General features: G+C 41.5%; 1 protein-coding gene across 3 annotated transcripts in view; it reads right to left on the bottom strand.

Annotated features, from left to right (window-relative positions):
- Positions 1-3,893: 3,893 nt before the first annotated feature.
- TOM1L2 (target of myb1 like 2 membrane trafficking protein) overlaps positions 3,894-23,468 on the bottom strand; it is a 69,067-nt gene continuing 49,492 nt past the window's right edge. Inside the window, exons 10-16 of one of the 3 annotated variants that reach the window (XM_063430659.1) lie at positions 17,985-18,105; positions 17,625-17,742; positions 15,132-15,207; positions 13,708-13,773; positions 6,956-7,015; positions 6,539-6,575; positions 3,894-6,265 (exon numbers count right to left, since the gene is read on the bottom strand). In XM_063430659.1, coding sequence (XP_063286729.1) covers positions 6,117-6,265; positions 6,539-6,575; positions 6,956-7,015; positions 13,708-13,773; positions 15,132-15,207; positions 17,625-17,742; positions 17,985-18,105 — 627 coding nt within the window. In that variant the 3' untranslated portion in view covers positions 3,894-6,116. The remainder of the gene's footprint in view (positions 6,266-6,538; positions 6,576-6,955; positions 7,016-13,707; positions 13,774-15,131; positions 15,208-17,624; positions 17,743-17,984; positions 18,106-23,468) is intronic. The other 2 variants (XM_063430660.1, XM_063430662.1) reach the window with 2 other exon arrangements.

The raw sequence follows: 23,468 nt of genomic DNA, 5'->3' as shown, positions 1-23,468 counted from the left end.
GTAGCTGCCAGTGCTACATAGTACAGGGCGGCACATTTCCTGTGTTGTCGATTAACATGTATTCCATTAATTGATTTTACTTCTCACGGTTAAAAATGCTACATATAATGCAGGGCAGCACTATTCATGCGCAGCACATCATTTAGAAAAACAGTGGATCTGGTAACCTTAATTACAGAGAGCAACCCACATTCATAATCTTTCCAGCATTGCCCATTAAGCAATGAAATGTAATGTAAGCTCATTGAGCAGGGCCCTCCACCTCTCTGTTCCTGTACGCCCAGTTGTCAGTTTACAATTACATGTCTGTTAGTCCACCCATTGTACAGCGTTACGGAATCTGATGGCGCTAAATAATAAAATAAGGCAGTTCACTTAATAACAGAACTACATTGTAATGGCGTTTGTGTCCATATCATCCCTATAGGCAGCACTGGTAATTGTAGGGACTTTGCGTTCTACTTGTGACGTGTGTGGTGGCGGCTGGGGTGGACAAGTTAGGGAGGTAGAATTGCCTGAAATTTACAGCAATACAACTTTAATCCATTTGAAAGGTTTTGGCCTCATTGCTACTTTGCATTTTTGCATTCCCTAATTTTGCACACACAATTTTATTTTAAAAAGGTACTAGGGCCAGTGTTCTCCTGATGTAATGTGCAGCTCCGCAGGAATTATAGCTTCAGGTATGTCCCTGATTTTACATTCCTGCTTCTGTGCCCGTCTTCCACAGCGCCCAGACGATGGTTTGATGAGGTTTGAGCTCAGTGAAGCTCTGCAGTCAGGGTCTCAGTCGAGGTGTATTAAGGTCCTGGGTATCTTCCACCACTGACCTGACACGGTTCTCAATAAGTGTGCATTTCTTCTCACACTACAGCCAGGTCTGCCACAATTAGCAGGCACATAGTCTTATTATCCCCCTTAGTGGAAGGCAAGGTGTGATGCAGTCCCCCAGTAATTGGAATATCGTCCAGTAAGTCTAAGGCCTGTTACTCGGAGGAGGCCAAAAACGAGTAGCCACTTTCTTTTGGCACACAGACTCCAGTGGCTTTGGCAGGCTGGATATAAAGATCTCCTATATCTTGGGATCCCTGGCATTTGGACTTCTCCCCCATGCTGTAAGAAACAATGCTCCCTTGACTTTGCAGGGAGATTAAACATTAATTTAGGCTATTGCAGTCACTGTGTCGCGGACTTCCTCTGCAACACGTCCAGTCTGCTGGACTGCTAGCTGCGTCCCCATAAATGTCTATTTTTAAGGTAAATGGGAGATGTTCAGAGTAAATGGGAAGATTTCAGGGTGAACTGGCAGAGGCCCAGGACAAAGCAACTGTTACAGGAACACTCCACTGCCAAACAAAATCTATATGAAAAATCATATATATATATGCGAACAATTAACACGTGCATTTTTCCAATTGGGGGCATATCTAAAAACAGCTTGTAAAAGCTGCAAATCTCATCAGTGTAGACTTTCAGTCTGTGCTGGACAATACTCCAATCAGAGGTTTCTGTGACAGATTCCAGACATATAAAACACTTCAAGCAAGTGTGCCGAGTGTTCCTTTAAGGTGTTTGGCTACTTTTGGGTGATTTTCAGCGTCTGGGTATAATCCAGGTATATGGTGAGAGTGTCAGGGTATTATTCTTCAGTATTTTCCCCTACTTTTTACTAGCATAATATCTGGAATATGTCTTGTGAGCGGACTTATACTGTACTGCACTATATTTAGTTCTCAGAGTGCTTAGAATTATCCATGGGAATGAATTATGCAATAGACCTCAAACAATATTTCACATACTGGAAGAAAGTATAGCATAATCACTTTGCAAAAGAAAAGGATATTCTTTTTCATGATCACCCATAACGGAGAATGCCGGAGCCAGGGTTTTAATGGCAGGACAAGGGAGTGGGGCTACCGGAGAGACCGGGTACTCCAATTATAGCGAATCTCCATTTAAATAATACATAAGCCTCCTCTCTTCCATTCACGTACCTTTTCCTTCTAAAAACTTGATATTACACACACGTAATTTCATTATATCCTTTTTATTTTTGTTGTTTGTACATATAGATTTACTACAGTAGAATATTTCAGCAAAACAATCGGATTTATTTCTAACAGACAAACATATACAAGGGATACGGGGTGGAGGAATGTCAATATAGGACGGATTATTTACTCCTAATAGTTTCTATATATATGTTCTAAAATATTTATACATTTCCACAGCCGAGTTAGGTAAGGGGGTAATGGGGAGGACATTTAAACCAATAAATTATTAATGTTAATATATGACAATTAGTGTTTGCATGTATAAAATATAAAATAATTTAACATATTAAATATACATGTAAGGTGTTAGATGTAGCAGTGCGAGGCGGGGTTCCGAGATGTAGGTGGCTCTCTGACCGCAGGATAAGTGATGCATGCGCAATTCCAAACAAGCTTGTTCTGTTCGGCCCGTCACCTACAGACCCAACAAACTCTACGTAAAAAGGAGCACACAAGGCTGTCTAGATCTGGGAGTACCAAACGTGGGCAAATCAAATCTGGCTCTCTGCGTTTGAGATCAACATTTTCCATACTGGTCAGCCATTGGGCTTGGTGATCAACATGGTATATTGGGTTATTAACCTCTGCAGTATATATTTACCTTTATTGTACAGCAGTTTAGTGTTCACTCTTTATTGTTCAGATCCCCCCCCCCCCCCCCCACTCTCCCACCCAATAAAAAGTACAGTTCTACCCGCTTCTCGTGAAATCAATAAATTCGATCTATGTCCTACATATGTGTGCCATCGGTATAGCAGTGAAGACCACAGCTAGGGGGTTTAATCACACAAACAATACACTTTGATGAATTGAAACTCATAATGCAAAATGATCTAGGAAGATTCTCCAACTCTGGTACATTCATAGCTTGGCTACAATTAGCAGTGGTATTCAAGAGAATTTTCAGGAACTTAAAGGGACACTATAGTCACCTGAACAACCTTAGCTTAATGAAGCAGTTTTGGTGTATATAACATGCCCCTGCAGCCTCACTGCTCAATCCTCTGCCATTTAGGAGTTAAATCCCTTTGTTTATGAACCCTAGTCACACCTCCCTGCACGTGACTTGCACAGCCTTCCATAAACACTTCCTGTAAAGAGAGCCCTATTTAGGCTTTTATTGCAAGTTCTGTTTAATTAAGATTTTCTTATCCCCTGCTATGTTAATAGCTTGCTAGACCCTGCAAGAGCCTCCTGTATGTGATTAAAGTTCAATTTAGAGATTGAGATACAATTAAGGTAAATTACATCTGTTTGAAAGTGAAACCAGTTTTTTTCATGCAGGCTCTGTCAAATCATAGCCAGGGGAGGTGTGGCTAGGGCTGCATAAACAAAAACAAAGTGATTTAACTCCTAAATGGCAGTGAATTGAGCAGTGAAATTGCAGGGGAATGATCTATACCAGGGCTGTCCAACCTGCGGCCCCTCAGATGTTGCTGAACTACAACTCCCATGATTCCCTGGCTGTTTAATTAAAATAATCAAGGGAGTTGTAGTTCAGCAACATCTGGGGGGCCACAGGTTGGACAGGCCTGATCTATACACTAAAACTGCTTTATTTAGCTAAAGGAATATAGGCGACTATAGTGTTCCTTTAACCCCAAAGGAAAATTGCTTATCCCGGGTTTCAAGCAGACAATGCGCTTTCAAATACTTTGAATTTGGTCAAGGGATATGAATGTGTGGCAACGCTCAAAAATGGAAATCAGATCAAATCAAATAAAATCCCCTATCCAAGGGTTAGACTACATGAATGGCAGGACCATAGCCGCAAAGCAAGGTGGGTGGCTGCTGTAGAATTTTAGAAAGGGTTGCGGTACAATGCCTTGTGTGGTCTGCATTCCCATAATTCTGGACCCAGCACATGTTTCTTTAAAAACCTGTACATTCTAGAATTTTTTGGGCTCCTAAAATTTATTGGAAAAAAAACCCCAAAAACAAGCCAATTAAATGAATTATTCATTATGATCGATTAACAGATGCAGCAGGAGTTGGCAGGAAACACGTGGCCCAGCACACAGCATGGAGGGTGTTTATTGGAGCAATTTTTTTAATTTTTTTTTACTGCATGTGGATTATGGGAATTGTGATTCATGAAATGGTGGATCCTACAATCTCCCAGCTTGTTTTAGATGTTTCCAAAGAATTAAGCTCTTAAAATCTCTCTTGCAATCTGTAAAGCAAAATACAGATGGACAATGTTGACAACTTTGCTCACATTAAGCCAATTGCATTTTTAAATGTACACAATTCACTGTGTTCGTAAAAATAATGCCTAGGTGGAAGTTTGAATTTACCCTTCCTAAAAACAAAAACAACTCAAAAAAAACAAAAGGCATTTTTTATAGAAACAAGTTTGCTATAAAAATTTGTAAGCACCAGATATTTAGTTCTATAAGCACCCAAGGAATGGTCAGCACATTGCTTTGCAATGTCTTGGGCACCCCTCCAGTACTTCGATGGTTACAGATTATTACGAGATTTTAATTTCATGACCTCTTTCTGAATTAGTTGATTTTCAGTCCAAACAGACTATGCGTGCAGTTATATGGAGTATTAGTGTAGACACAATACAGAACTGATGCCATACTAAAGGGTAACAGTAGTCAATACAGTTCATTGCGGTGGTTATGGTGCAAACCAACACCCCCCTCCCCCCAGAAAGTGTCAAACTATTTTCAAGCGGTTTGACAGATCAAACAAGACTCTCCTGGAGTCTGACCCCACTGCTGTGGTGCAGCCAACGCAGACATGCACTTTTACATTGGCGATCTAACCTTGAGTACTTCTAGCGAGATGTCGAGATGTAGTGGTTTTAGTGCTTAGTGTCCTTTTGAAGTTTCGAAGTGAAAGCCATCTACTTCGATGAGTATTCAATTTGAAACTGAACATAGCAGCTCCCAACTGAGACAGTCAGCATTCAGTAATCTCCTTTTCTATTACAGAACAAAGAAATATTTGGTCACATATTTTGCAAACAAATAAGACCATTTAGATCACCATCCAGTGATCGCTTTCTCCTACCGCTGAATCTTTGACAGGTGGGGTAGACTGCGTTCCATTTAAAATTACTAAGCTTCCTTTCTAGACATTACCCTTTCTTTAATGTGTGTCTATAACCATCTGTCACGATGAACACATACAGACCTGCCATCAGACTCGTGCTTTTTTTCCTGAGCTAGGTTTCAGACATTATACATAGCACTCTGTGCACAAAATGGGAAAAGCAATGTAAATTTCACCGTTCACCCCAAGTAGTTGGGAAATCATGTCAGATACATGTTATAGTTTTTTTTTCCTGTAGGATGAGACATGCAGTGCCATGAGGAGGAAGATTGAAGGAAGGGAAATAAATGGAAATTGCCATAATAATCCTGTCAATGAGCACTCCGGGACATAGAAATGCAGAATGTTTGATGTAAAATACTCGGCTGCCTTTTAATCCACAGTAGCAACCGCCACCAGCTGAGTCCTGACCACGTGTCCGCTTCAAACATTCAAGTATTTCATGTTCTTAGGCTTTCCGCAGATGAGGCTTTAATGTCCTCAAAATTTCAGACCCGTTCCTTTACCCTGCATTATAAAAAGTGTTTCCACACAGGGGAGCGAGTCATTACTGGCTTACACACAACTTACAGCAACAACATGAACACAGAAAGGCAGTGGCTGTCACTTTGTAGGCCAAGGATGAAGTTTCTTCAGTGGATGAGATATCAAGCCATCAGTATACATAATGTGTCTACTATGCAGTTAAGCCAACAAGGAGAAATGAAGGGGTATTGAGCTATTCAATGGCATTCTTCTTAACGCTACGGCTTATTATCAGAAACGTAAAATGTAGGCGCTTTGATTAGAGAGGTTCTCCAGCAGGTGTCTGAGGAATAATAGTTTCCTGCAGTATATCTTATAGCAATACACAAACAGGGATATGTCCCAGGCCGTATCGTGGGTCACTGATGGGTGCTTACACAGAAAGCTGTTAATGCCAGGCCTGATCTCAGTAGTTTAAGGAGGTGAGGGTAGTGCGATGGTTGCGGTGTATAGTGTGCGGAGTGGAACAATTTACAATGCAAAGAGCGTGTCCTCGGAACGTTCCTGCTTCTTCCGTATGGAAGGGTTTGTCGTTGACGTGGGCTCTACTGTAGGAGGAGAAGGTAGGTCCGGTACCCTCTCTGCAGCTTTGGCACGTTCCTCTAAAAATTTGTCAAATTCTGAAAAATTGACCAAGAATAAAAGGTTATGTTTGGTAGGAACATTCAGAAATCCACATCTATGCTAACCGATAATAAATATGTTTTAGAATCCCAAAGAATGTTACAAATAGAACACGAAGCCCCATAATAGCTTAGGTTATGGGTGGATCTAGGTTTCCAGTCTCATTCTATAAAACAGCAGTAATGTGCGAACAAAGCCACCCTCTTAATCAGATATAGCAAAGGGGAAGCTATAAGACATGCATGTAATTCTTACAATCACAGACATACCTTGACTGGTCACCCCTTCTTCCTGGTCCTCTCCTTTCTGTAAAACAAAAAGCTTGATCAAGCCATAAAATACGAGGTGTGTGGTAGAAATAACCCTCATTATTTAGCAAACGCTGAGTTAAATGAAAAGAGAAGCCTCTCTTATGCCTTAGCTATACTGCACACAAGACCAAATTATAAATGGTTGCCAAGCATTTTTAAAACATTCTTTCCATTGATGGCTAAACTATGTCAGTGCAGCTGCTGTGGACTGTGGTTGCCAAGACACTGAGCTAGCTAGCCACCATCAAGGCAGTAGAGTAGGGGTGGCCAAAGCATAGTCCCTCAGCTGCTGTACTACTATAACTCCTTTACTGCCTTGTCGGCCACCCTCTGCTGTAGGAGTCCGTTTAGAATAGATTATAAAGATAATCTCACCAGGTCAGTACCGAGCCATTCCTCAATGTCATCCATGTCTGAGGGGTGTGCAACAGGAATCTATAGGGCGCGCACAGGAGCCAACGGCAGCGGAAAACAACCCCATGCATGGGGCATGGCAGAAATGAGAAAAAAATAAACAAAGCAGAAAGAAAAAATAAAATAAAAATAGAAACAAAAATATGAAAATGTAAAAACATGCAGATGATTATTAAAAAAAATAAATACAAAAATAACAAAACTGATCACAAAATAACATGGGAGATGGGATTAAACATACTGGGAATGTAAAAGGAGGTGTTAGGTGTGATACACATACTCTATAGGGAAGCATTAACACCCTTTGGTTGCTAGGCAAAGGACCAAGGCATCTCACTGTACATCACTATGGTATAGGTTGTAGCTTTATAAACACAAACAAATAACCTGTCTGATGGGTGTGCAACATGTACAGCTGCAATACCGGGGCAGCATATCCTGCATTATAGTGTGTACAAAAACAGTCACCATATTGCAGTTTACAGATGATGATCAGACTCTTCTGCACGGTAACGACAATGTGATTGATAAATAAATCATCATTTCTGGAGTCCTGGAATACAGTGCTTTACACGTCTTCCCTTACTGCCATTAAAACAGATTTCAAGCACTGAATGGTTTAAAGTAATCCTGCAGACAGATCAGGAAATCATTAATACTCCAGGGACACTTGGATCACAAAATTACAATTGGTGTTAAAATAGCCCTAAATAAAGCTTTCGCCATAGGGAAGCACTGCATTCAATGCTTTCATAAGGGCTTTTGCAATGGAACAGGTTTCATAAATAAGGCTGCATCACATGGACATGAAAGAGGACAATATATTGGAATGTGTCGTCTGTAATAAAATATAGAAAGCATGCTCTCCATAGTACAATAGTAATGGAATTCAAAGTCAATTTCAAAGTTAAGGCTAAAGTAGCCCAACTGGAAGCATAAATGTATTGCTGCCTGATCTCTTCTCTTTATGTCCCAGGTTGTACTTGAATTAAATCTCCAAAACCTCGAACATTCTCTAATCCTCTTAAATCTGTGACACTTTCTATGCACTACCAAAGTATGCATTGCATAACAGTTAAAGGAACACTATAGGGTCAGGAACAGAAACATGTATTCCTGATACTATATAGTGTTAAAACCACTATCTAGCCCCCTTTAAACCCCTTAATACAGTACAAGCTTCCCTTTTTCCAGTCAGCTGGTGCTGGCTCTGCCCCTGATCTGCTTCCTTGGCAAACATCATCAGAAGTGATGATCTCAGCCAATCAATGCTTTCCCACAGAAAAGCATTGGATTGGCTGAAATTGTCCATTCTGATGATCTCAGCCAAGGAGGTGGAGCCAATGCCACCCAGGCAAATCAGTATATCCTCATAAAGATGCATTGAATCAATGCATGTCCATGGGGAAAGTTCAGAGTCTCCATGCAAAGGGTGGAGACACTAAATGTAAGTGTCCCTAGATTTCAATGTAAACACTGCCTTTTCTCTGAAAAGACAGTGTTTACTACAAAAAGCCTGCAGGGACTGACTATACTCACCGGAACAACTACATTAAGCTTAAGTTGTTCTGGAGGCTATAGTGTCCCTTTAAATAAACCCATAATAGCACCTAATCCTGAATGAAAACAGTATTTTTAAATCGGAACTTAGAGAACAGACAATTTACAAAATCTCCTTCCAATCACCCAGCAGACTGGCTTTGCCACATGGTGGGAGGACTGAGGGAGAATGCAATGAGCACATTACTCCATGCTTGCAGTTCAATTGCAAGGGATCTTGGGACATTGAAGCCATACACAAACGCCTTATCTAGAGACCTTTCATCACTTCCTGGTCAAGACAAAACAATGCAGAAAACATCAGATTATAGTGATTTGAAAACAGAATTGTACAATTTAGGATAGACTAGCAGATTTGGAATTATTCTCCAACCCTGCATTACTCATAGTTTGACTATTTGAGCCTAAATTTTGGCATTCGGTTTACAATGGACTTAAATTTGTTGCCTAGTGAATAAACTCCATGGGTGCATTCTGTAACGAGTGAATTCTTTTTAACTAAAACATTTAGGCTAAAGGAGCCATACTGAAGGAGCATAAAACCAAAATACGGAATATGAGAATTTCCCTAATGCCTATAATTTTGTAATTCAGTTTTCAATTCACAGTAACTGACTGCTAAGTGAGTAAACTCTGCAAACTTTTCACATTGCACTTAAAAGGTCTCATCCTTTAGCAAGGTAACATGCTTTACATGAACTGTATTCCTATTCAAATAGGTGCTAAGAAGCTATCTGCATGGGAGCACACAGCACACCCAGAAGCCATTGATGGGGTTTATCTTTAAGATAAGGAGGTGAGCAGAAATTATGTACAGGACCAAAGGTGAGCTACCAGCGATAAATCAGCTCCTATGGAGACTGTACGAATAGATAACGGCAATTGGAATCAGCTCCTATGGAGACTGCAGGAATGGATAACGGCAATTGGAATCAGCTCCTATGGAGACTGCAGGAATAGATAACGGCAATTGGAATCAGCTCTTATGGAGACTGCACGAATAGATAACGGCAATTGGAATCAGCTCCTATGGAGACTGCACGAATAGATAACGGCAATTGGAATCAGCTCCTATGGAGACTGCACAAATAGATAACGGCAATTGGAATCAGCTCCTATGGAGACTGCAGGAATGAATAACGGCAATTGGAATCAGCTCCTATGGAGACTGCAGGAATGAATAACGGCAATTGGAATCAGCTCCTAGGGAGACTGCAGGAATGGATAACGGCAATTGGAATCAGCTCCTAGGGAGACTGCGGGAATGGATAACGGCAATTGGAATCAGCTCCTATGGAGACTGCAGGAATGGATAACGGCAATTGGAATCAGCTCCTATGGAGACTACTAGAACTGATAACAGACTGGAACCAGCTCCTATGGAGACTGCAGGAACGGATAACGGCCTGGATTCAGCTCCTATGGAGACTGCAGGAACAGATAACGGACTGGAACCAGCTCCTATGGAGACTGCAGGAACAGATAACGGACTGGAACCAGCTCCTATGGAGACTGCAGGAACAGATAACGGACTGGAACCAGCTCCTATGAAAGACAAACCAATCCGAGCACTCTTGGTCATGTTGCAAATTGTGGGCAGTTTTGCCGTGCTTTGTGAAACCTGTCATACCGTGGGATGCCTATAAAAGGGCTTTCCCCGATAGGAGCACTTTCAGCAAGCTCTCCATGGGTGAAAATAGAGCTTTTTATTTTTTGCAAGGTTTTACTTTTGCGGCCGTTTTTTTTTTTTTTTGCACTCTGCCTTTTTTAATTTAAATTAGTGGCATCGGGAATTGTGGATTTTTATATTACCCTTTTTGGGGCAGAATAATTAAAATAAGATTTCGAATGGCAAGTATAATTTTTTTATTTTTGCAGGTTTTCGATTTTTTTGACCCCTCCTCATTACTATTAGGCTAAGGGGGGTAGGTAGATCGCTTATTTTATGGGGTTGGCTAGGGGACTGGAGACATTGGCCATCAAGAGGTAAGAGGGGAGGGGAAACAACACAATTGCATTTCCAACACCTCCATTAACTAGGGCCCCCAGGATCAACCAAATTCTGACATCACAATTCAGTTCAGTCCTGGCACAGCCAGGGCACGCATTGCATTGGAAGAGAAGAATAAGAAACATTGCTACAGTGTGGATTTCTACATTTCATTTTAATTGTTTAGACCTTGCAAACAAGTTTGTTAAATATAGAGTATAAGAACGTCTGTGTACAGAGAGCAGGGAATCTCACAGCGGTGATAACTGGGTACAGTGACCTGTTCACGTGTCTAGGACTTTAGACCAGTTGTAAGGCCAATTGTTGGCTCGTAGCCCAGAGAACAAACATCGACAGTGAGGAGTTTGGACTTCCGTGCTCTGTCTTGGCCAAGGATGTAATAATCCCTGTATAACTTCCTCAGGATCACTAGTGGGAGGACCATGGGCGACCCATTTACTGCAGAGGGAGAATAGACCAGTGAGCCCCACACAAAATATACTGGCATTCCCAAAATGAATTGATGAAACCATTATTAGCAGATCAAATGGATTGTGGGAATCATTTATTGTGATTTTAGCATTAAAGTTGGTGGGTTCACATAAGCAACATTTCAAATCGTCAACGATAAGACCCTTTCAATGTACAGGGTGTGGTGGGTATGTAACGGTTTAATCCAAGCACTGTGATCATTCTAATGTTTTGTTGTGGTTTTGATGCTTGGAGTGACCCTTTATTTACAGGCAGACTGATTGCTGAATAACTCAAAGACGTTATGGTGCCAGGAGTGCACCCCCACGGTAATGAGTCAACCAGTTTTTGGGGTGCTTGACTTCTTCACTGGAGTGGCAGAATGCTGCTCACTACCTATATTACGGACACTGGAGAGCCGGACGTTCCTACAAGAACTGTGATTAGTGGACACTCACACAATAAGCCAAATCTGGTCCAAGACCCTCACAACACATCGCTCCTACCTGGTCACCATGGGAACATTAATGCGATCTTACATAACCCTCTGTGCACGCTACAAGAAGTCCGCTGTGACAGTGCCATTTGGCTGCTTGCACTGCTCTACTCACCACCATTAGATGCAGCCTTTACTGATATGCCAATGGAAAGTCAGAATCCAGAAAATAGATGCTAGCACTTTGGCTAGCATAATGCATGGATGAAATTAAATCTCTTTTAAGTCACACCATTTTGTGTTGGGCATCACAGAAGCACGTTTATCCTCTCAAGACAAAATATAAAGTAAAATAAGACAAAATCCTTGATGTTAACAAAAAGCAATGGCAGACTTTAAAGGTAAGAATGAAAAAATTAACTCGAAAAAAAAAAAAAATCCTAAATATTTAAAGAAAACCAACACAAAACTAAACAAAGAACAGAGGTACAGAGCTCTACGTTAAGTGACAGTAAGGATTTAGAAGCACCTTTTCCATCCAAGGCCTCTGTTTAATATTGTTGCATAAACTTTCAAATATTTAATATTTTTTGGATAAACTTTTAAAATAATGGTTTTCAAAATAACAAAAAATCTCTCCTGTATATAAAAATATATAGATATTAAATAACAAAATATTACAAAATTCTCATATTTTTTCATAAAATTAAATCATTTTAAAAGTTTCAGGAAAAATATTAAACCCTTTGAAAAGCTTACCCAACAGTAGGAAAATCGATGCCTTGGTCAGTCTGTATCCCCGGAGGCAGACACCGTTATCATTAGGAGTTATCAGAATGAGGGAATAAAATCACAGGACAGCAAGATTTCTGCAGCATTAAATTAATAGGCTGTGTAAAGGGAGACAGCCTGACAAACTACAATTCTAACAATCCTTTTCTAGCTTGTCACAGAAGTTGAGGAGTCATGGATTGGGAAGGATTTAATAGACTTGGAATTCTGGAGAATTGACATAGGAATTGCACATTTTAGACCCAAAAGCCAAAATGGAAAAATTGGCTAATTTAATAATTTCATTTCCACAACTGCCTGTTTTGACCATGTATCCCATAATCTTTTAAGAGAAAAGAAAAGCCCAAAAATATGGCTCAGTTTAAATCTAGACTTCAAAGCTCTTAAACCGAAATGAATGTTCTCCTTTCCTGATGGGACTTAAGTCTAGTAAGGGCAAGCCTTGGCAACACAGATATAACTAAACTATTCCCAGCGATGCTCTCTCCGCCTTCCTGTTTTTAGTACTCAGATCATTGCTGGTGGGATTTAATGCCCAATGCTGGGATTACTGTAGTAAGGTCATTTGAGAAGTAAACCATAAAAAGTAGATTTTGTGTTCTTCCTTTCTCTCTGGTCTGATTTAGGGAATGTTTGGACTATGCAAATATGAGATCCCTTTACTGAAACTAATCTACCAGCTAGAATTATATCCAATTTCCAACTTGGGGGGGGGGGGGGGAAATAAATAAATTGTGTTTTAATAAATAAAAAAAAAAAGTAAGTAAAAATGTAGCTATAGTTTACTCATTTAAACAGCTCACTGTGGTTAAATGGGAATCCTTTACACACACTGATAATTCTATAACCTAGCTATAGGAAACTTTGCCTGCCTGATTCCACAGGGTCAGCTCTTCTCCCTTTAGTGATATGCTGGGAGAGGAGCTGTGACTAGATCTTAGATTAGCAGGGGAAATATCACCTTCCTCCTGTGGCAAATAGGTGCAAACTGTTGCACTTATATGTAGCTGTTCCAAGGTGGAAATGAAGGAGCTTCGTGCACCAGAGGTTGTTATAGTGCTAGGAGTGGCACTAGCTTGGCATTTAAACAAATGGACACGTACTGTTAATGAATCATTTAGTGCACAATGCTGCGTCCTGACTCTTGTGACATCACTTCTGCTACTTTGGCTATAGACTAGGCCAGGGATAGGCAACCTTCGGCTCTCCAGATGTTTTGGACTACACCTCCCATGATGCTTTGCCAGCATTATGTGTGTAAGAGCATTATGGGGGATGTAGTCCACAACATCTGGAGAGCCGAAGGTTGCCTATCCCTGGACTAGGCTATAAACTAACTAAATGCAGAAATCCAGCTGTTTGTGTTCCTAAAGACAGATTCCAGTCAGTATTGGCAGTGTTAGGCCACAGACGGGTTTTGGGTTAGGAAAGAGGACATTGACTACTTCCTGGTGAAGTGCTCACCATTCCTTGGGTGATGAGCCATGTGTCTATGGGCTCCACGTCTGTACTTCCACCTCTACCTCTCCTCTGGATCAAACCCAGAAGGTCCATCAAAGAGAATGATAGATAGGGACATCAGAAAGAGAGAGAAATGAAAGGAAGGAAAATACCATCTAATCAAATTCTAGTCACTGCTTCGCTTGGACTCTTTTGGTCAAAAATGTGAAGGAGGATTAGATTGTACAAGTAATCAAGACAAACATTTCGGTCATTGGAAACCCCCCTGATTTTCATAAGGTTACCTTGCCTTCTTCCCAAAACCTGAAGGGACTGGGAACATCAATCCAGACTATCAATACCCCACCATGGTGGAAACGGATATAACACACTGACTTCAGGAATGCTTATTTATGGAGTGTTCCTTTAAAATTCCCATTAATATGATATTTATACATACTTAACTCGAAAACCCTGCAATCATTGTACAGGAGACTCAAGCCAAAACATGAGGAAAAAAAAAACAAAAAAACAAAACAAAAAACTTGTCACCAGTCTTGAAGACATGATTGCAAAATGCAAGCTAGGACCAATCCAAACAGACAGGGCTTGGCAAACGTAAAGGTTTGAAAAAACGGGTCGCAAGAGTATTCTGAGAACGGACAGCAACTGAAATAGCCTGCCCTTCGGCAGGTCCCCGCTCAGAACTCAAGCTGGTTTTAGCTCATCTTGTGCCATTACAGAGAGAACATATCTGAAGCATATCAGACTGGTCCCACCCATACGGGTAGTCCAGATCCGAAATGCCAGCAAGTTCTCTCTGCACGAGAGATACAGCAACCCCAGACGATCGTTTCAGCCTTGTTAGGCATCATCAGTGAGGCATAGCTAATATCTCTCTAGGCACCGTGAGCAAGGGGTCCACGTCTGGATTACCCTTTAAACTTATGGAGAGAAAAAACGGGTCGCAAGAGTATACGTAACGGGTCGCAAATGTAAAGGTTTTATTCTATTTAACTTTATCTGTTGCAAAAAGCAGAGACATTTCTACTTACACAACAAATATACAGATCTAGGATATTACAATGGGGAAATGCACTGAAATTCTCAATAGAATGAACAGGTAGAACCCTATATACTAATCAGCTACAGCGACACACACACACACACACACCTTTATAAATGAATAAACTGGATCACAAGCTTCAAATCAACACTACAAAATACTAAAGGACATGTGTGGTCTGCCAGCATGAAGAAGAAATGTGTGTCAAAACCTAGTGGACCGGACAACCTGAGATGCTGAAGTATAGCTCCAATGATCCTAGAGATGCAGCTGGCTTTGAGTGATGGGAGCAGAAAACTCAGTATTCTCTGGTGGATTTAAAAACAGCAATGCCTTATTATCCTTCAGTTGAAAGCTACACATTCAATGGCCTACGACTCACCCCTCCTGTGTTTTGCTGCCGTACATCAAGAGCGGATGCTAGACCTCCGAGAGCCTGGGGGTCCTCATACCTTACACTGAAACACAAAAGAGGGGGGGTTAACTAATGGGGGGAAAAACACACACATTTTCCTTAGACTAGCTTTAATAAGGTTGATGGGCAGCGAATTCTGGTGAAATCGCTGAATATACACACACATTAGCCCAAACTAGAACATAAAAAAATGGGGACAAATTAATAAATAAATAATTTTAAAAATAGCTTATTCTTAGTGGTTTTCAATTTGTGGTTTAGTGCTCAATGATTTACATTTGTGATCATTTTGCAATATTTATCTTTATGGTTAATGCCAACATTCATGTTTTATTGAAATCCTTCAGAATTGAATTTAAAATTAATAATTCTAAATAGAAGTCACTTGGGTTTGCAATTACATTAAGAAACTGTGAAATGCTAAAATAAAAAAAAAAAAAATGGTGGAAAGTACTCCCTAATGAACACAAATGATATCACACCATTGTTCTAGCTAGCATTTGTATCGAGGATACGTTACTGAACATCTTTTGGAATTAATGTTTTTTTTGGGTATATTGCTCCAATGATTGCAAGGCAATTTCTACCCACTTTGGAGCCTACTTTTCTAAAGAATTAAATGTTCACAAAAAGGTTTTATTGTTAATACAAATTAACCACTCGTGTCTTATAAGGTGCGTTTTCAATGAACTGCTCAGTACTCCTAGAACTTTTAATTTACTATCGCCTCCTAGTGGTTATTATATATATATATATATATATATATATATATATTATATTATTTATAGAGCGCCGTCAAATTCTGCAGCGCTTTACAATGGGTGGACGAACAGAGATGTAATTGTAACCAGACAAGTTGGACACACAGGAACAGAGGGGTTGAGGGCCCTGCTCAATGTGCTTACATGCTAGAGGGAGTGGGGTAAAGTGACACAAAAGGTAAGGGTAGTATTAGACTAATGACAGTTGCAAGAGAGAAAGCAGGCTTGAAGGAGAGGTCTGAGTCAAAGAGAACACCTAGGCAACGAGCCTGCGTGGTGGAGCTGATGGTAGCACCATTGACTTGGAGGGAGACAGACACAGGAGTAAAAAAACACTTGAGGGAGGAAAGACCAGAATTTCAGTTTTGGTCAAGTTTAGTTTAAGGAAGTGGGCAGCCATCCAGTTAGAAACAGCAGAGAGGGACGGGGAGAGATCAGGAGAGGACAGGTAGATTTGCGTGTCATCTGCATAGAAATGATATGGGAAGCCAAAGGAGCTAATGAGTTTCCCAAGGGAGGCAGTATAGATGGAGAACAGTAGGGGACCATGGACTGAACCTTGAGGGACACCAACAGAGAGGAGTTTGGGAGAAGAAGCAGAGCCAGAGAAAGAAACACTGAAAGAGCGCTGGGAGAGGTAGGAGGAGCACCAGGAGAGAGCAATATCTTGTAGACCGATATTGCCAAGGATGAGAAGAAGCTGTTGATGATCAACAGTGTCAAAAGCCGCAGACAGGTCAAGGAGAATTAGGATAGAGTAGTGACCACGAGATTTTGCAGCGAGTAGATCATTGGATACTTTGGTCAGTGCTGTTTCCACAGAGTGCTTAGCGCGGAAACCAGACTGAAGCGGGTCTAGCAGAGAATTGGACTCAAGAAGTCTGTCAATCTCGCATACACAATTCTTTCAAGGATCTTGGATACAAAAGGCAGTAGCGAGATAGGACGATAGTTGGATGGGGAGTTGCAGTTGCATGTTTGAAGGGCGATGGAAATATACGAGAGAGAGAGAGAGAGAGAGAGAGAGAGAGAGAGAGAGAGAGAGAGAGAGAGAGAGAGAGAGAGAGAGAGAGAGAGAGAGAGAGAGAGAGAGAGAGAGAGAGAGAGAGAGAGAGAGAGAGAGAGAGAGAGAGAGAGATTGAGAATTTTAGTGAGAGGTGGAGAAAGAGAAGAAGACAGAGTATGGATGAGATGCGAGGGAATTGGATCTAGGGAGCAGGTGGTGGGGCGGGAGGACTGGAGCAGAGCAGAAACCTCTTCCAGTGTACAATGCAAGACACAATGATAACTTTCAGAGACCTGAAATAACAATGTATGCATGCCAAATCTCTAAGGACCAGCACAGGAAAAGGAGATACATGTTTTATTATCTCTGCAACTCCACTTTGCAGTTTCAAGAGGTCTAAATGTAAAAAAACAAAACAAAAAAAAAACCTGTAGCCAAACTTTATGTTGTTATGCAGTGTTCCTTAATATCTTTCCATGAATCTGATATTTAGAAAAATATTTAATTGTTAAAAAACGAATTTTACAGGAGACTCAAGCCAAAACATGGAGCCACAAGTTGTAATGCATATAGTTTAAAGGTGAAATACTGTTTTATAGAGGCATAACTGACTGCTGCAGAGTCCTTGTGTATTGGAATTATAACAAAGAAATGATTTATCACAATAAAGCAAGACGTCTTTTGCGCACTCACTTTTTCCGCTGATCAGCCAGCGTATTAGATCTTGTGTGTGCAAACATGTCGAAGTCATCTCGTGGGTTGGTGGCGGGCAGATTGCTCAGAGTGGCGCTAACATTGTTTGTACCCACGTCTGTAAATGAAAAGAGCATTGGTATTATAGGAATATCTGTCCAAATTTAATGCAGAGGTCGATTACTCAACTTTCAGTTTCATTGAGTCTGGCTGTGCAGATCTAAACAGCCCTAAATCATGAGAGGGAAAACAATAAAATAACTAATAATAATAATAAGTTTCCCTTTAAACCTTTCGTGGGCCCCAGATTACCTAGTACTCCCAGTTTCCCTTAAATGCTCTCCTGGTGCCTTATATTACCTAGGACTCCCAGCTGGGATGTCAGGGTCGAAGGTGCAGTGTTCCCGACCATCGGGCTAACCACAGCAGGGGATCCAGGCCCAAGGTCTATCAGATTATCTTCATTCACTTCATTCAGTACCTGGGTCATTAAAGACATGTTTTTTTAATTCAGAATTTATAATACAGAAATAAACAGCAAGCAAATGTGGAAACTAAAAGGAAAAACAAAAAAAATTATACAGTTACTTAAAAATATAGATAATGACAAGCAAAATCAGTCAGGATTACAAATTGATTTAGACTGGTAGTGCAGGTTGTTAAATTGCAATGTCGACATTTCTTGGGCTGAGATATAAAGAATTGAAAACAACATTTGCCAATCATGACAAAAATAAAATAAGAATTTTGTAATACTAGAAGTAATGAAGATTGTTACGGTGTCTGTAAATGTTAAACATTCAGGAATTTGAACTAGAAAGCATTCTCCAAGCACTAAAACAACTGATGTTCCGTCATATCAGCTGAATGGAACAGCTGCTAGGCACCAAATTGCATGTTGCAAAAACTACTGCTTGGCAGGGGCTTCTGGGATAGGTTTGGCTTCCAGTGAAAAATAAAACATCCTGATGGGCTAAGAAGACACTTTATAGTCAATGTGAAGCTCACTATAAAGGCAGGAACATCAAGAATTGGAGTATCTTATATACGATTGGAGGATTTAACATCCTGCAGAAAATGCTACCACTCTCAGGCCTCACTTCACACAAACTCAGTGAGACACTGCATTTAACCCCTTAAGGACACATGGCATGTGTGACATGTCATGATTCCGTTTTATTCCAGAAGTTTGGTCCTTAAGGGGTTAAAGGAACACTATAGTCCCCTAAAATTACTTTAGCTAAATAAAGCAGTTTTAGTGTATAGATCATTCCCCTGCAATTTCGCTGCTCAATTTACTGTCATTTAGGAGTTAAATCACTTTGTTTCTGTTTGTTCAGCCCTAGCCACACCTCCCCTGGCTATGAATGACAGAGCCTGCATGAACAAAAAAAACTGGTTTCACTTTCAAACAGATTTAATTTTCCTTAAATAATTGTATCTCAATCTCTAAATTGAACTTTAATCACATACAGGAGGCTCTTGCAGGGTCTAGCAAGCTCACAAACTCTGTAAAGCTCTGCATTTAACATCCTGCAGAAAATCCTACCACTCTCAGGTACTGACTGAATCTTGGAAGATACTCCACCTCATTTATTCTTGGATTGCTACCATATTATCATGTTACTATAGAATAATGTTACCAGTTATACCTGTAGTTTGCCACTTTAATTTTCTGTGCATGCAGTTTGTACTATTGTCGTAATATTTCTGACCAATATTTCAGGTACACAGTTATTAAAGCGGCACGGTCATGCCGAATTCCGTTTTTTTTTTTTAAACCGCCTCCACTACATCCAATCGACCCCCCTAGCCCAAATGCCCCTAAGCCCCCCACATTACCTATTTTTTATTCTTTATTTTCTGCCCCGATCTATATTCAGGGCGCCGCCATCTTTGTGTGGGTAGGTGAAGTCCCTGTGGGACACGTCATCTACCCACACTACACAGACTGAGATTCCCGCACATGCCCAGTGAAACACCTGGACATGCGAACGGGAATTTCACCTATTCATTCATTCATCAGACAGAGGAATGAATGAATAGAAAAAAAATCAAACGAACAAACAAACACTGTTCGTTTGTTTGTTCGGTTTATTACAAGGAGGGAGCTACCGGCGTGCAGCTCCCTCCTTGCAATATGTAAAGACAGAAGCGGCAGGGAGCTGTGCTCCCCACCACTTCATTAGCCCCCCAGGTCCTCCCCTCACTCTATGGGGGTCAATATGACCCCCATAATAGCATAAGGGAGATTCAAATCTCCCCAATGCCCCTACTCGCTATACCGCAAGTAGGGGCATGTCCACTAAACAGTGAGCAGCCTGTGGCTGCTCACTGTATAAAAAAAATAAATAAAAAAAAAAAAAAAAAAAAAAAAAAAAAAAAAGTAATAAGGGGGGTGGGGGGGACCTACTGTCCTCCCCCGCCGGCCCCCACCCCTGGACGGCGGGTGGGGGCCATAATGGGAATGGGGGGGCGGACGGACCTACTGTCCTCCACCCCCCGGCCCCCACCCCTGGATGGCGGGTGGGGGCCATAATAGTAATAAGGGGGGGGGAAACCTACTGTCCTCCACCCCCGGCCCCCACCCCTGGGCGGAGAGTGGGGGCCATAATAGTAATGGGGGGGGACCTACTGTCCTCCACCCCCCGGCCCCCACCCCTGGGCGGCGGGTGGGGGCCATAACGATAATGGGGGGGGGGGGACCTACTGTCCTCCCCCCGCCCCCACCCCTGGGCAGCGGGTGGGGGCACTAAGTAAATTTCCCCCCCCCCCCCCCCAATCAAGGTGACTAGGGGTGCCCAAGCCCCTAGTCACCCACCCAAATAAAAATGCCCCTACCTACCCCCCCTCACCCTAAAAAATAGTGAGGGGGGAATAAAATTGCTAAACTGTAAAGTAAAATTAAACTTACCATTAGACGTCTTCTTTTTTCTAAAATCTTAATTTTCAGCCCCAAAAAAGGCCAAATAAAAAACCATCATAGCCGTCGAACTAAAAATAAAATAAAAAACCCGAGTGCAAAAAAAAAATAATCCATCTTCACCCATGGAGGGCTCCGCGCAGACTGAGCTCCGCAGGGCGGGGCAAGGCTTATAAAGCCCCGCAATTAGGCTAAGAACACTCTGATTGGTGGGTTTAAGCCAATCAGAGTGCTCTTTGTCATTTTACAAGCGTGGGAAAGTTCTTTGGAATTTTCCCACGCTTGTAAAATGACACAGAGCACTGTGATTGGATGGATTTCAAGCCATCCAATCACAGTGCTCTGTGTCATTTTACAAGCGTGGGAAAGTTCTTTGGAATTTTCCCACGCTTGTAAAATGACACAGAGCACTCATTATCTTTATGGCCCCCACCCACCGCTCAGGGGTGGGGGGACAACAATAGGTCTCCCTCCCTTATTTTACTTTCGGACCCCCACCCGTCGCTTAGGGGTGGGGGGCAATATTTTATTTTTTATTTTTTTTTACAGTGAGCAGCCACAGGCTGCTCACTGCTTACTAGACATGCCCCTACTCGCGGTATAGCGAGTAGGGGCATATTATTTACTAATACCAAGTCATTTTTACTTGGTGTTAGTAAATTTGGCTGAAAGACCAATTCAGGTCTTTCAGCTTTTTAGTAGATAGCTCCCTGATACCGTGGGAATTAGGGAGTTATCTACTAAGCGGCTGCAAGATGCAGCCACAGCAATGAATAGGATCGGAGTTTCATTCATTAGAATGAAATTCCGATACGATCAAAGTACCGAATTGCATCCTAACACCAATGGAGAAACAGTGCTCATTCTGTTAGGATGCAATTCGGCAGTTTTGCCGGCGTTCTGTCTAAGTGACAGGACGTTCGGCAATACTGACAGGAAGCATTGTGGGAACAGGGAGGAAAGCTAGGGATCATGGGAAAATTGCTCTGACCAGCGGAAATGAAGCACACTTTGCTCCTCCGCTGGTCAGAGCTGGTCAAGCGGAGGAATCCTCCATAAGGCAAAGAGTCCCTACTTTGTCTTATGATTTTAAAGAAAAATAAAGAAGACAGGAAGAAAAGAATAACAGATCCCGAGAGAGGGGGAGAGATTGAGGAAAGGTAAGTTCGGCATGACAGTGCCGCTTTAATATTTTGGGTGATAGAAAGGTTTAGCAACTAAATTCTAATTATATTCAACACATAGCTAGTCTACCATCCCTCTCCCTCTTTGCTACACTCCTCCTAGCTGTAAATACCTTCGTATAACTAACTAACTATCTCCATCTCTTTTCTTCGGATCTCACTTCACACTCAAACTAAGTGAAGCTCTGCTTCTTTTTTCTCACCACTTCCCACCCAGGTTCTCCCTTAATATATAGCATGCTCCTCCAGCTGTTTGAGATTCTCCATCAATTACCTCTCCATTCCTATTATATTTTACCAATAGCTGCTTCGCTCTGTTAACTCTTTCAGCCATCACCTCCAAATCTCGACTGCTACCTCTTGTCTCAAATCCCCACTGCATCCTTTAGATTGTAAGCTCACGGGCCATCTAGCTAAGCACTTTGTATAAAATATCTCCAGTGCCTAGATACCAGCTTACGGGCAGGGCTCTCTCTACCTCTTGTATTTATCTGTGTATATTGTACGTTCTCCACTAATTGTACAGCGTTGCGGAATCTGTTGGCACTTTATAAATAATAATAATGATAATATTGAATTCATTAGAATGGCGGTTCACATGCAGACTGGTGTGGCATTTAAAGCAAATGGTTGCTTTCAGAAATTATGTTGTCATAGCAACATATCTGTTCTAAAGCAAGGTTGGAGGCGGTGAAATAATGTTGCTATACAGAGAATATCGTACGTATGTTTTGGACAGAAAGGAGCGGAGGAAGATTTTTGTTACAGGTTCACGCTTACGAAGAATCCTACATGTCATACTTTGAGACTATGATGGGGAGTTGGAGTCTGATGACAGCTGGTTTCTGTCGCCTCTATCCTCCGTAGCAGGTCATAGACTGACAACAGCTGCAGACTGAGGAGTGAGACATCCCGGCAGAGAGCAGATGTTCTGCACCAGGAAACCATGCACTTATTCATCTTAACTGCTATAAATAGCTTGCTGTGTTCAGACACAGAATAGATACTGTACTCGGGAGCAGAGACGAGCGCAGCCACTCAACAAATCTGAAGCAGCTCATCATTACACAGTGCTTTTCAATATACACTACCAAACCTTATGGTGACTTTTCCTGTTGAGGACTGGCTTAAATAAGGAGCATTGCAAGCAAAATAGAGACCAGTTTGCAAAAAACTGAGCTATAGACGGTTCTAGTTTAGGAATATTGCATGATCCATTGAATGTATGAAGTCTCGATGAAAGCATTAAGAATACCCATCTTGTTCATTTACTGTGGAGTTTAGGAAAGATCTAGTCCTCTTGCCGACCACTGGTTTAGAAAGCCCCGTGAAAATGTAATGCCGTCGTCTGCAAGTTGGCACATCCTGTTCTAATTCATGAGTTTACAACCCACAGAGGGTGAGGAACCTCTCTGAGTCCATCAGTTGAAGACAGTCAGGGTTATTCAATAAAGCGTGAAGTGTCAGGAATTCCTAGTGAATTTCAAATTTAAGACACAATAGTCTAACTCAGGGGTGGGGAACCTTCGGCTCTACAGATGTTTTGGACTACACCTCCCATGATGCTTTGCCAGCATTATGTGTGTAAGAGCATTATGGGGGATGTAGTCCACAACATCTGGAGAGCCGAAGGTTGCCTATCCCTGGTCTAACTGGAAAAGAAAGTCAGCCATGTTATGAATTTGGCTCTTTTGGCCTTAATGTTGAGATTACTTTGCAATCCCATTAATAAAGACT

This window comes from Pelobates fuscus, chromosome 8 (genome assembly GCF_036172605.1).
Source record: "Pelobates fuscus isolate aPelFus1 chromosome 8, aPelFus1.pri, whole genome shotgun sequence".
Lineage (NCBI taxonomy): Eukaryota > Metazoa > Chordata > Amphibia > Anura > Pelobatidae > Pelobates > Pelobates fuscus.
The sequence above is the reverse complement of the archived record's forward strand: the minus strand, read 5'-3'. Positions and strand labels throughout refer to the sequence as shown.